Raw genomic sequence first — 13830 nt, 5'->3', positions numbered from 1 at the left:
GACATTATCACCAGGAGACACACATGGTCAAGTAAGGATAAACAGGAGACCAGCTTTTGAAAACAGAAGAAAGAGCTTTTAAAAGAAAAACATGGCCGGGCACGGTGGCTCACGCTTGTAATACCAGCACTTTGGGAGGCTGAAGCAGGTGGATCGTGAGGTCAGGAGATTAAGACCATCCTGGCTAACATGGTGAAACCCCATCTCTACTAAAAATACAAAAAATTAGCCGGGCATGGTAGCACGCACCTGTAGTCCCAGCTATTTGGGAGGCTGAGGCAAGAGAATTGCTTGAACCCGGGAGGCGGAGGTTGCAGCGAGCTGAGATGGCGCCACTGCACTCCAGCCTGGGCAACAGAGCGAGACTCTGTCTCAAAGAAAGAAAGAAAGAAAAAAGAAAAGAAAGAAAGAAGGAAAGAAAGGAAAGGAAACGAGAGGAGAGGAGAGGAGAGGAAAGGAAGAGAGAGAGAGAGAAAGAAAAGAAAGAAAAACGTGTGTTAATAAGAAAGTAATAATCAACCATTTAGGCAAATTATCCTTCAATCTTCAGGCATGTTCAATTATTACAGTTCTTAATGGGTTAAGAAACTAAAATTCTAAGTTGTCTAAGTTTAGATCCCATAGAGCAATAAAGATTTACTTACTTCACTAGAGCAGCTGCTTCAGGAAGTACATCAGCAAATGATTCACGGAATATGATTGCATTTTTCCTTTTACAGTTCTGTATGACATCATTGGCAAGGTAAAAGAGATTCAAACGGTGGGGATATGCAGCTAGAGATGACAAAAGACAATAAATAAAACCAAATGAGTCAATTTACACTTAGTTCAACTTATTCCAAATACAGTGTTCTCAAACTGTAACTGGTATTTCTTTTCTTACATGGATATAAAAAGATGAATGTAATTACATGGATGGAAGGGAGGAAGGATGGATGGATAAACTGACAAATGAACTAATGGATGGAAGGGAGGAAGGATGGATGGATAAACTGACAAATGAACTAACGGATCAGTTTACCAAACATACTAAAAACCTTGACTACTTCAGGTTAAGTTTCTGTTCAAGGTATTCCTCAAGGAGATTTCTCCCTCACTTTGCAGATGTTTGGCACAAAAAAAAGACCCAGTAACTCTGGAGAAGCCAAAATAAAACAAAATTATAGTCTCAAACATCTGGGAAGACAAAAAAAAAAATGAGTTGAACATGCTCAACTTGTTGCGGAAATACCAAGGTTAGCAGAAAGAGCATGGGCTTTGTAATCAAATCAGAATGTGATCTTAAGCAAATTGCTTAACATTTATTATAGATAGACCCTCTCCCCATCAACCAATCCAGATACTACTCAGATACATCTTAGTCTTCCCATCTACTGGAGGGAGGCTCTGCTGCTGCTTTCATCACTAGACGAATATCCTGCAAAATAATACGATCCCTACGTATGCATCTAGGTTAAACTTTTCTTCTTCTTCTTTTCTTTTTTTTGGAGATGGAGTCTCACTCTGTCGCCCAGGCTAGAGTGAAGTGGCGCAATCTCAGCTCACAACAACCTCCGCCTCCTGGGCTCAAGCAATTCTCCTGCCTCAGCCTCCTGGGCTCAAGCAATTCTCCTGCCTCCGCCTCCTGGGCTCAAGCAATTCTCCTGCCTCAGCCTCCCAAGTAGATGGGACTATAGGTGTGCACTACCACGCCCAGCTAATTTTTTTGTATTTTTAGTCGAGATAGGGTTTTACTATGTTGGCCAGGCTGATCTCAAACTCCTGACTTCAGGTAATCTGCCTGCTTTGGCCTCCCCAAAGTGCTGGGATTACAAGGTGTGAGCCACCATGCCCAGTCAGTTAAGTTTTTCAATGGCTCAGGACAAGGCCCAATCAATGTACTATCTGGAACCCTGAGCAAAGTCACCTTAAGTTTCATTATTATGCTGGGTAATTTCAATGTCTATATGGATGATCTACCATGTTTTCTTGTCTCTCAGTTCCTTGATCTCACATTTGGTGACCTCCAAGAACCACTCCTTTGTACATTTTAAAATCTCCTTCTCTGATCACAACCTCCCACTCCGACTATACTTGTTCTTCAATTTCACCAAGATCTCAGCTTTTTATTTTCTCTAACTCTACATTCTCTTCTCAGTACTCAATTCTTCATCAATTCCAGAGTCTTTGTCCATTATTTAAAACAATATTTTATTAAAACCCTCATAATCTTGTCCTTCTCCCTAATTCAGTCTTCTATCTCATGTGCTCAACGAAATCCCAAGTTTGGATCAATCTAACTAACCGCATTTACTGCACCTTTATTTCTACTGCTGGGTTCTGCTGAAGAAAAATCATACAAAAAAAAAATAAATCATACAAATTAAAAGTCTCCTTCTTCACCTGGGCCCTCAATGCTACATACAGTCCCTCCTCATGTGCTTAGTCAGCATCCTCTCTCAAAGAAGTATTTCAAATTTTAACCACTTGTCAGACCTGAATCTTTACCACATCTCTTCTCACTCTCAGGAGATAAGCTTATATGGTGTTTCACGGAGAAGGCAAAAAAATAGATGGAAATTATCTTGTCAAAAAAAATGTATCCACATTTAAACTCACCTAGATCAATTTACCTAGTAAAAAGCATCACTCCTATTAAAGAGTAATCCTTCCACTATGTACTGTTTCCTAGACTCTATTCATACCTTGAGAACCTTATGCTCCATTAACTATGCTTGCTTCTTTTTTTGTGTTTTTTGTTTATTTGGAGACAGGGTCTCACTCCTGTCACGGAGGCTGGGGTGCAGTGGTGCGATCACAGCTCACTGCAGCCTCCTTGAGTTCAGGTGATCCTCCCACCTCAAGCCTCTCGAGTAGCTGGGACTTCAGGCATGCCACCATGCCTGGCTAATTGTTTTTGTATTTTTAGTAGAGACAAGGGTTTGTCATGTTGCCCAGGCTGGTCCTGTACTCCTGGGCTCAAGCAATCTGCCCGCCTCGGCCTCCCAAATTGCTGGGATTACAGGCAGGAACTACTGCGCCTGGCTTATCCTTGCTTCTTGTATTTTAATTTGATTCTTATTTGTATTTATTAATTATTATTATTATTATTATTGAGACAGTTTCACTCTTGTCACCCAGGCTAGAGTGCAATGGCACAATCTCGGCTCACTGCAACCTCCGCCTCGCGGGTTCAAGCTATTCCCCTGCCTTAGCCTCCCGAAGTAGCTGGGATTACAGGCACCTGCCACCAAGCCCAGCTAATTTTTTTGTATTTTTAGTAGAGATGGAGTTTCACTATGTTATGTTAGCAGGCTGGTCTTGAAATCCTGACCTCAGGTGATCCACCCGCCTTGGCCTCCCAACGTGCTGGAATTACAGGCATGAGCCACTGCGCCCGACCTCTTATTTATATTTATATATTTATATTGTATTCCTTTAGGCTGTCTCTCAACATATGTATATGCACGTCTCTCCTATCTTAAAGTTTTCTTGTGACCACCTTAGGCTACCCCTAGCCTTTCCTTCCTTACCTAATGTTAGTTAAGACCTTTTAGGGTGAAGAGTCTGAAAGAGTTTTGTATGCTCACTGTCTACATTTTTAACTCCCATTAACTCCATAATTATAGGAGCCACTCTTTTATTGCACTTAAAAAATATGCAATCTACCATGCTAAGAGCTTTTTATAAATTACATTGTATCATTCATGTTGCCAACAGTTCACTCAAACACCAATTTTCTCTGGGAAGTGAGGAGCGCCTCTGCCCGGCCACCCACCGTCTGGGAAGTGAGGAGCACCTCTGCCCGGCCACCCACCGTCTAGGAAGTGAGGAGCGCCTCTGCCCGGCCGCCCCGTCTGGGAAGTGAGGAGCGCCTCTGCCCGGCCACCCATCGTCTGGGAAGTGAGGAGCGCCTCTGCCTGGCCTCCCATCGTCTGGGAGGTGAGGAGCGCCTCTGCCCGGCCGCCCCGTCCGGGAGGAAGTAAGGAGCGCCTCTGCCCGGCCCCCCCGTTCGGGAAGAAGTGAGGAGCGCCTCTGCCCAGCCGCCCCGTCCGGGAAGAAGTGAGGAGCGCCTCTGCCCGGCCGCCCCGTCCGGGAAGAAGTGAGGAGCGCCTCTGCCTGGCCGCCCCGTCTGGGAAGTGAGGAGCGCCTCTGCCCGGCCGCCCCGTCCGGGAAGAAATGAGGAGCGCCTCTGCCCGGGTGCCCCATCCGGGAAGAAGTGAGGAGCGCCTCTGCCCGGCCGCCCCATCCGGGAAGAAGTGAGGAGCGCCTCTGCCCCGCCACCCACCGTCTGGGAAGTGAGGAGCGCCTCTGCCCGGCCGCCCCGTCCGGGAATAAGTGAGGAGCGCTTCTGCCCGGCCGCCCCGTCCGGGAAGAAGTGAGGAGCGCCTCTGCCCGGCCGCCCCGTCCGGGAAGAAGTGAGGAGCGCCTCTGCCCGGCCGCCCCGTCTGGGAGGTGAGGAGCGCCTCTGCCCGGCCACCCATCGTCTGGGAGGTGAGGAGCGCCTCTGCCCGGCCACCCATCGTCTGGGAGGTGAGGAGCGCCTCTGCCCGGCCACCCATCGTCTGGGAGGTGAGGAGCGCCTCTGCCCGGCCACCCATCGTCTGGAAAGTGAGGAGCGCCTCTGCCCGGCTGCCCCATCTGGGAAGTGAGGAGTGCCTCTGCCCAGCCACCCATCGTCTGGGAGGTGAGGAGCGCCTCTGCCCGGCCACCCATCGTCTGGGAAGTGAGGAGCGCCTCTGCCCGGCCACCTATCGTCTGGGAAGAAGTGAGGAGCGTCTCTGCCTGGCCGCCCCGTCTGGGAAGTGAGGAGCCCCTCTGCCCGGCCGCCCCGTGTCTGGGTAGAAGTGAGGAGCTCCTCTGCCTGGCCGCTCCGTCTGGGAGGTCTACCACGGAGGCCAGAAGCAATGTGGGGGCTGGATGTGGTGGCTCACGCCTGTGGTCCCGGCACTCTGGGGGGCGAGGCGGGTTGATCACTTCGGGCTAGGAGTTCGAGACCAGTCTGGCCAACTTGGCGAAACATGAAGAATACAACAGACAAACCAACCAACCAACTCAATGACAACAAAACAGGTCTACCCTGGAGTCATACTCTAATTTTTTCTATTTTCCTCCCTTTCTGATCCTTTATCCCACTCTCTTTTTCTTCCTCTTCCTTCTCCCTCTTCTTTGTCAAATAGAGGATTGAGTTATTATCACTGATCCATATAAAGTCCCTCTCTCATCTATTTTAACTCCCACCCCCATTTCTATTCCCCGACTTCCCATGTGCAACCTTCCTAATATGTTTGATACGCATCTTTTTGTTTGTATGTATTTTTAGAAAATGTTTATTGTTTTTGTATGCAAAAAAAATTAATAAAAAAAAAGAATATAAAAAAAAAAAACACCAATTTTCAAGGTTACTAATAAATTCCAATTTACTAAACTCAATGGAGATTTTTTTTTTAATGTTATTTCTTTATAGCTTTGGCACGCAGAATAATCTGTCACAGTACTTTCTCCTTTGGCTTCTGTCTTAACCACTCTCCCGGTTTTCATCCTACCTCTCTGGGTCCTCCTCTAGAATCATGTATAGGTAGCCAGTCTGGCCGTGATCATCCTTGTTTAAATGTTGATGTTCTCCAGGATTCTCTCCTGAGCACTCTTCTCTACTCATAGCATAGTGTTTTAAGATTTCAGGCTGTAAGTCAATCTTTTCCATTTCTGGCTCTGTCACTTGTTAGCTTTGGAGTCTTTCACATTACTTAACTCTTCTCTATGTTGCTTTCCTTTGTAAAATGACAACCTCACAGGATTGTTAGAAGAACTAAATAAAACAATGTATGTAAAACAATTAAGATAGGGCTTAATACACAGCAAATGGAATGCTATTAGCATAATCACCTCCTTCTAGTTGCTTTAACTACTTCAACCTATGTATCAATGACTCCCATATCTGTAGATATCAAGCCTGGATTTCCCTTTACCAGTCGATGTATACATCTACTTCAAAGTCTCCGAGGCACCCTGAGCTTGATTTTAATTTTTTTTTTTCTTCTGTCACCCAGGCTGGAACGCAGTCACAATCTTGGCTCACTGAAACCTCTGCCTCCTGGGTTCAAGTGATCATCCCACCTCAGCCTCCCAAGTAGCTGGGACTACAGGCACATGCTACCATGTCTGGCTAATTTTTTTTTTTCTTTTTGAGACGGAGTTTTGCTCGTTGCCCAGGCTGGAGTGCAATGGCACGATCTCGGCTCACCGCAACCTCTGCCTCCCGGGTTCAAGCGATTCTCCTGTCTCAGCCTCCCGAGTAGCTGGGATTACAGGCATGCGTCACCATGCCTGGCTAATTTTGTAGTTTTAGTAGAGACGGGGTTTCTCTATGTTGGTCAGGTTGGTCTTGAACTCCTGTCCTCAAGGAATCCACCAGCCTCGGCCTCCCAAAGTGCTAAGATTATGAACATGAGCCACTGCACCCGACTGATTTTAACATTTTATTTTATTGTCATTTATTTATTTATTGAGACAGAGTTTCACTCTTGTTGCCAGGCTGGAGTGCAATGGCACGATCTCAGCTCACTGCAACCTCTGCCTCCCAGGTTCAAGCGATTCTCCTGCCTCAGCCTCCTGAGTAGCTGGGATTACAGGCATGCGCCACCGCACCCAGCTAATTTTTTTTGTATTTTTAGTAGAGATGGGGTTTCTTCATGTTGGCCAGCTTGGTCTCAAACTCCCGACCTCAGGTGATCCGCCTGCCTCAGCCTCCCAAAGTGCTGGAATTACAGGCGTGAGCCACAGCGCCTGGCCTTATTATTTTATTAATCATCTTCCTCTTTTTCTATCTGTTACTACTCTTTAGTCAGAATTTTAGCAATTCTTTCTGACTCCTTCTCCTCCTTACCCCCCTACACCTATTAATAAATCTCCAAACTCTAGCCAATTTTGTCTCCAATAATATTTCTCAACTTTATCCCTTCTTGTCTTTCCCTTCCTACTATTGCTGTTTTCTGGGTTTCATCACCATTGACCTGGACCACTCCTGCAACAGGCTCCTAGTCATCTGCCCCTAGACTTGCTCCCCTTAAATTTCCTCCCTATATTGTTGCCAAATTTATTTCTTTTCTTTTCTTTTTTTTATCTTCCTTCCTTCCTTTTTTTTAAGAAAAGATCAGATTTATTTATCTTTTTTTTAAGAAAAGATCAGATTATTACAGCCCAAAGGATGCAATTTTATATCTCAAGACATCTCCCAGGTATTAAGTCCACATATTACAAATCATTTTCATAGAAGGTATTTTTGTATAAATTTTACATGCATTCAGGAGTGGGACATAAATCAATCCCCGTTTCTATTTTAACAGGGGAGCAAGGTAGGGAAGTGGGAGCCAAATTTATTTTCAAATATGCAAAATTATCCAATTATTTCTCATATCAAATCTGTCAATGATTTTGCACTGCTCAATGGAAAAAGCTGAAACACTTTAGCTTCCTTTATGATCTGCATCCTGCCTTCTCTTCTAGTCTCATTTCTTCCCCCTCAAATTCAAAGTTCCATCTTTAATGAATTACTCACAATTGCCAAAAACCCTGCTACCTTGTGTTTTCTCTTTTAGTCAGAATTTTCCTTTTCTAGGATAACTCATCCTAAACCGTTTTCAGTGGTTTTCTACTCATCCATAGGAAAACGTCCAAAATTTTAAATTTAACTCATGTCAGTTTCTGACCACCCCCATGTTAAATCTCTACTTCTTCCCGCAAACCACCCCAAACTATTTTATTACTACTCCTCAATGCAAACTCTCCACTCTAGTCAGGGCACTTTGGAAATTCTGGAGGAATGAAAAAAAGTAGTTGAGGTAATCTGGGAATGCTTAAAGGCTGTGGTCTTTAAGCACCCTATACTTTTACCTACTATAGCATTTATCACACTGTGGTGTACTTGTCTGTATCCTCACTGGATTATAAGCACCCAGAAGACTAGAATTTCTCATTTACTGCCTTATTCTTTTTTTTTTTTTGGATACTGAGTCTCACTCTATCGCCCAGGCTAGAATGCGGTGGTGTGATTTCGGCTCACCGCAACCTCTGCCTTACAGGTTCAAGTGATTGTTGTGCCTCAGCCTCCCCAGTAGCTGGGATTACAGGTGCTTGCCACCACACCCGGCTAATTTTTGTATTTTTAGTAGACGGGGTTTTACCATGTTGGCCAGGCTGGTCTCGAACTCCTGACCTCAAGCGATCCACCCACCTTAGCCTCCCAAAGTGCTGGGATTACAGGCGTGAGCCACCGCGCCTAGTCTACTGCCTTATTCTTTGTTTGTTTCTTTTTTTTTTTTTGAGACAGAGTCTCGCTCACTGCAACCTCCGCCTCCCAGGTTCAAGCAATTCTCTTGCTTCAGCCTCCTGAGTAGCTGGGATTACGGGTGCGTATCACCACGCCTGGCTAATTTTTGTATTTTTAGTAGAGATGGGGTTTCATCATGTTGGTCAGGCTGGTCTAAAACTCCTGACCTCAGGTGATCCACCTGCCTTGGGCCTCCCAAAGTGCTGGGATTACAGGCATGAGCCACTGTGCCTGGCCTATAATTTTTAATTTATTTAATACTTTCTATATGCCAGGGACTGTTTTAAAGAGGATACAGATATTAACTTAAATCCTCACCACAACTCTATGAGGTTGGTACCAGCCTGAGCAACACAGTAAGACGCTATCTCTCCAAAAAAAATTTTTAGGTTAGCCAGGCGTAATTGCACAACTGTAGTCCTGTTACTCAGAGGCTGAGGTGGGAGGATCACTTGAGCCTGCGAGGCTGAGGGTGCAATGAGCTGCAATTGCCCCACTGTACTCTAGTCTGTGTGACAGACCAAAGCCAGGAAGGAGCCCTGAGCCCTCACCAGAGACCAAACTGGACCTTGATCTTGAACTCTGCAACCTCTAGAACTGTGAGAAAATCAATTTCTTTGTTTAAGCCACCCAGTCTGTGGTATTTTGTTATGGCAGCCAAGCTGACTAATGCAACTGTATAAGGAATATCCTTGTTTTTAAGAAATGAACACCAAAGTACTAAATAGGGCAGCATGTCTGCAACATATGCTCAAACAGTTCAGAAAAAAAATGTGTGTGTGCCTGTAGAGAGAGCAGTAAGAGAGATAAAGCAAATATGTTAAAATGTTAATAACTGGGGAATCTGAGTGGAAAGTACACAGAAGGTTTTTGTAATACTCTAGCAACTTTTTTAACATTTGAAATTATTCAAAAATAACAAGTTTAAAAAATATATACAGACTCCAACCACTACTTACTACCTCCAGCACTGCCTGTGGTCTAAGTCACTATCATCTTTTGCTTGAATTATTGCAGCAGCCTCCTACCTAGTCTCCCTGCTTCTACCTTTGCCTGGCTTCAGTTTAATCTCAACTCAGAAGAGAGAGTGATCCTTTAAAAATATAAATTGATCATATTATTCTACTTCTTAAATCCCTCCCATAATGGTCCCCTCTTTAATAAGAGTAAAGTTCAAAGTCTTTACAAGGGCCTAGAAATCCTAAACAATCTGGCACTGTGTTATCTTCCTGACCTAATTTCTTCCTCACCACTGATCCCACTGTAGCCACAGTGGCCACCTTGCTGTCTTTACAAGGCCTCCAACACACCTGGCTGAGTCCTTCCTTCACGGTCTGTTAAGCTCACTGTTCTGGAACTTTCTTCCCCCGTATTTCTCATGGCTCGTTCAATCACCACCTTTAAATCTTGCTCAAATGTTCATTTCTCAGTGAATATGTTCCTGACTACCTTACTTAAAACTGCAACATCAGGCCAGGTGCGATAGCTCACGCCTGTAATCCCAGCACTTTGGGAGGCCAAGACAGGTGGATCACCTGAGGTCAGGAGTTCAAGACCAGCTTGACCAACATGGTGAAACCCCATCTCTACTAAAAATACAAACTTTAGCCGGGTGTGGTGGCATGCGTCCGTAATCCCAGCTACTGAGGAGGCTGAGGCTGAGGCTGAATTGCTTGAACCCAGAGGCGGAGGTTACAGTGAGCCAAGATTGTGCCACTGCACTTCAGCCTGGGTGAAAGAGCAAGACTCAGACTCAAAAAAAAAAAAATTGCAACATCAAGCCAACAACACTCTTACCACCCTTCTTTGCTTTATTCTCCCAAATACCACATAATTTTCCAATATACTATACAATTTATTTTTTGCCTATCTCCCCCACAAGAATATAGGCTCATAAGGCAAAGGATTTTTGTCAGTTTTATTTACTGCTGAATTCTCAGCACCTAGAATAGTGCTTAACACTTAGTTGGCGTTCAGTAACTATTTCTTGAATAAATAAATTTTAAAAAAAAAGAGAAGGAAGAAAAGAAAAGGGGAAAAAGAAGAGTAGTCCTCTATTCAGTTTGGCTAACAATCCCATAAGGCTTCTCTGTAAATGCACAGCATAGGTAGAGACTAGGTACAATGAGGTATTCTAGGGGCTGTTGCAGAAGTTAATCTAGATATAGTCAGTGTTCTCACAACATCAATTCCTCAACAATCTACAAGCTAGGCATTCAGTTTTCTTTTAATTATTATGCAGAAGGGGAAAGGAATTAACAACAGGAAACTGGAAGGTTACTGATTGAAGTCTAAGTACCTACAAAATAAAACTGTTAACTTGGTAGGAGACGGGTTAGGTAATTTTTAACTTGAATTATTTATATTTTATGTCTACCTTGCCTTGTTCCAATAATGGGCTAAGACAGCTGATACATAAAGTGTTTTCAATCCATGTAGTCTTTCAATTATAGAAAACAAGCATTATGGTATAATGGAAAGGGCATCAGCACGAGAGTCCAAAGATCTGAGTTGTAACCCTTGAAAAAGATTCATTTTCATTAGCTTAGGTCTGTCTTCATTTGCAAAACAGGCTGTAGAAAGGAAAAACAAAAAGAAGAAAAAGCCACATGGACAAAAATGTTATTTATAGTTGTAGAAAAACTAGAAGCAACTTAAAGAATAGTAACAAGGGAATAGTTAAGTAAAGGTGCATCCATATTATGTGGATATTAAGTATATGTCTATAAATAACATGAAGATGCTTGCAGGAGAGTTAGTGAAAACACAGGAAAGAAAAATGTACATATACCATTATGCAAACTATGTAATACACTATTTAAATGTATATGTAAAGGTACATCCATATTATATGGATGATAAGTACATGTCTGTAAATAACATGAAGATGCTTGCATGTGAGTTAGTGAAAACACCGGAAAGAAAAATGTACATATACCATTATGTAAATTATGTAAATACACTATTTAAATGTATAGATGGGCCGGGCATGGTGGCTCATGCCTATAATCCCAGCACTTTGGGAGGCCGAGGCAGGTAGATCACCTGAGGTCAGGAGTTTGAGCCCAGCATGACCAACATGGTGAAACTAAAAATACAAAAGTTAGCTGGCCGTGGTGGCGGGTACCTGTAATCCCAGATACTCGGGAGGCTGAGGCAGGAGAATCACTTGAACCTGGGAGGCAGGGGTTGCAGTGAACCGAGACTGTGCCATTGCACTCCACCCTGGGTGACAGAGTGAGACTCTGTCTCCAAAAAAAAAAAAAATTCTATGAATATTTTTAAATAAATGTTATTTTCTAAACTTTCTATGTTACAATTATAATACCTTTATATAAAAAATAAAAGCATAGGCCAGGTGTGGTGGCTCACACCCATAATCCCAACACTTTGGGAGGTCAAGATGTAAGGATCAGTTGAGCCCAGGGGGGTCAAGGCTGCAGTGAGCCATAGTTGTGCTACTATACTCCAGGTTGAATGACAGGGCAAGGCCCTGTCTCCACACACACAAAAAAACCCACATAAAATAACTAACTTAGATTAGATCGTCCATAACATACCCTCTGGCTTCAATATCCTATGATTAAATAAATATTTAACTGTAAGGACACTCAGTACAAATAATGGCAGTGTCACTTGAATATTTAAATAGAAGAAAACAACACCTTTTTTCAAAGGATCTACATCTTCTCTTTAAAAAGATAAATCTTCCAACTTCCTTAAAATCACTTAGTTGCTTTTTTGAGGGTTAACAAGAAAAAATTATCTGAAAAAGTATCAAGGTAGCAGAAAGAACACTGAACTACGTAGAAAATCTGAGTGCCATACTCCTCCACCACTATGTGAGGATGATCACATTATCATTCAAACTGTTACATTTTGAGAGTGAATGGGCATCACATCAGGACAGGTGGTCACATACGTTAAGCTGAGCTAAAACGCAACTAGCCTAAATCTATGTAAAATGAATGTACTCAAAAAGTTTCTAAGGCCCCTTTTGGATCTAAATGTTGTAATTTTATTTCTTTTTTAAGAACTGAAAATACTGAACAAATGGTGCTGTATGTATAGAAGTCAGAGATGCTTTGTTTACTAAATAATATATTTTTTAAAGGAGTACCTTAATTTCTTGCTTAGGGATTCAGATTTACAACTAAGTTTATCTGGGGAGATATTAATGAATGAACTTAAAATGTACCTTAAACTCCTCTGATGAGATGTTCTTGTTGGGACTGAGAAACAATGAGAACCCTAGCACTGTATGTGCCATACCCAATAACCAAAAGTATTATGTGAATACCATATGCTCTACAGAATGAAGTACAAAGAATATACTAATACAGAAATTAGAGATATCATTACTAGAGGTGGTCATATCATATTTGCACTTACAAGAATTTACTGGCTGGGCATGGTGGCTCACGCCTGTAATCCCAACACTTTGGGAGGCTGAGGCGGGCGGATCACCTGAGGTCGGGAGTTCGAAACCAGCCTGACCAACATGGAGAAACCCTGTCTCTTACTAAAAATACAAAATTAGCCGGGCGTGGTGGCGCATGCTTGTAATCCCAGCTACTTGGGAAGCTGAGCCAGGAGAATCATCTGAACCCAGGAGACGGAGGTTGCAATGAGCCGAGATCATGCCATTGCACTCCAGTCTGGGCAACAAAAGCAAAACTCTGTCTCAAAAAAAAAAAAAAAATTTACTTGTAAGTACTTGGCCAGGCATGGTGACACATTCCTGTAATACCAGCACTTTTGGAGGCCTAGGTGGGAGGACCATTTGAGGTCAGGAGTTCAAGACTAGTCTCACTAACATGGTGAAACCCCATCTATAGTAAAAATTAGCCAGGCGTGGTGGCAAACGCCTGTAATCTCAGCTACTTGAGAGGCTGAGGCAGGAGAATCACCTGAACCTGGGAGGCAGAGGCTGCAGTGAGCTGAGATTGTGCCACTGCACTCCAGCCTGGGCAACAGAGCGAGACTCTTGTCTCAAAAAATTTTTTTTATCTGTAAGTACTAAGCCAGAGTGTGAGAGAGAAAACAATTAACAAGAACCTTAAACAAATGTTCAGGTGTAACGGTAATTACAGTAATCCCTCCTTAACATGGGGGTATATGTTCTAAGACCCCTAGTGGATTCCTGAAACCAGACAGTACAGAACCTGACTGCTGTCACCTGAAACACATCTGTTCATATCTTCCACCAAAAATTTAATGCCCTTTTCATCTTAACCAAGCAGTTAAGCACAGTGGCCATAACTTTTGCAGTATGAGGTGCAACAGCAAAACTAGCACAAATTTCTTTTTCCTTCTTCATCATTTCACAGATAGGAGATTCATTCTTATCACAGATCTTAGCAACTTCAGGATATTATTCATTTTCTTATTAAGAACTTTAACCTTTTCACTTAAAGGAAGCACTTAACGGCTTTTCTTTGGCATATCCAAATTAAAAGCATCACTATTCTTGTGCTTTGGGACTGTTATTAAGTAAACTAAGGGTTACTTGAACACAAACA

At 43.1% G+C, this 13830-nt stretch overlaps 1 protein-coding gene across 14 annotated transcripts in view; it reads right to left on the bottom strand.

Moving 5' to 3' along the window:
• The window catches only part of RPRD2 (regulation of nuclear pre-mRNA domain containing 2), a 118066-nt gene that overhangs the window by 58191 nt on the left and 46045 nt on the right, over positions 1 to 13830 (bottom strand). For all 14 annotated transcript variants that reach the window (XM_063626001.1, XM_063626006.1, XM_063626002.1 and 11 more), the window contains exon 2: positions 645 to 774. In XM_063626001.1, coding sequence (XP_063482071.1) covers positions 645 to 774 — 130 coding nt within the window. The remainder of the gene's footprint in view (positions 1 to 644; positions 775 to 13830) is intronic.

The sequence above is a fragment of the Symphalangus syndactylus genome, chromosome 12 (assembly GCF_028878055.3).
Source record: "Symphalangus syndactylus isolate Jambi chromosome 12, NHGRI_mSymSyn1-v2.1_pri, whole genome shotgun sequence".
NCBI classification, from domain to species: Eukaryota; Metazoa; Chordata; class Mammalia; order Primates; family Hylobatidae; genus Symphalangus; species Symphalangus syndactylus.
The sequence above is the reverse complement of the archived record's forward strand: the minus strand, read 5'-3'. Positions and strand labels throughout refer to the sequence as shown.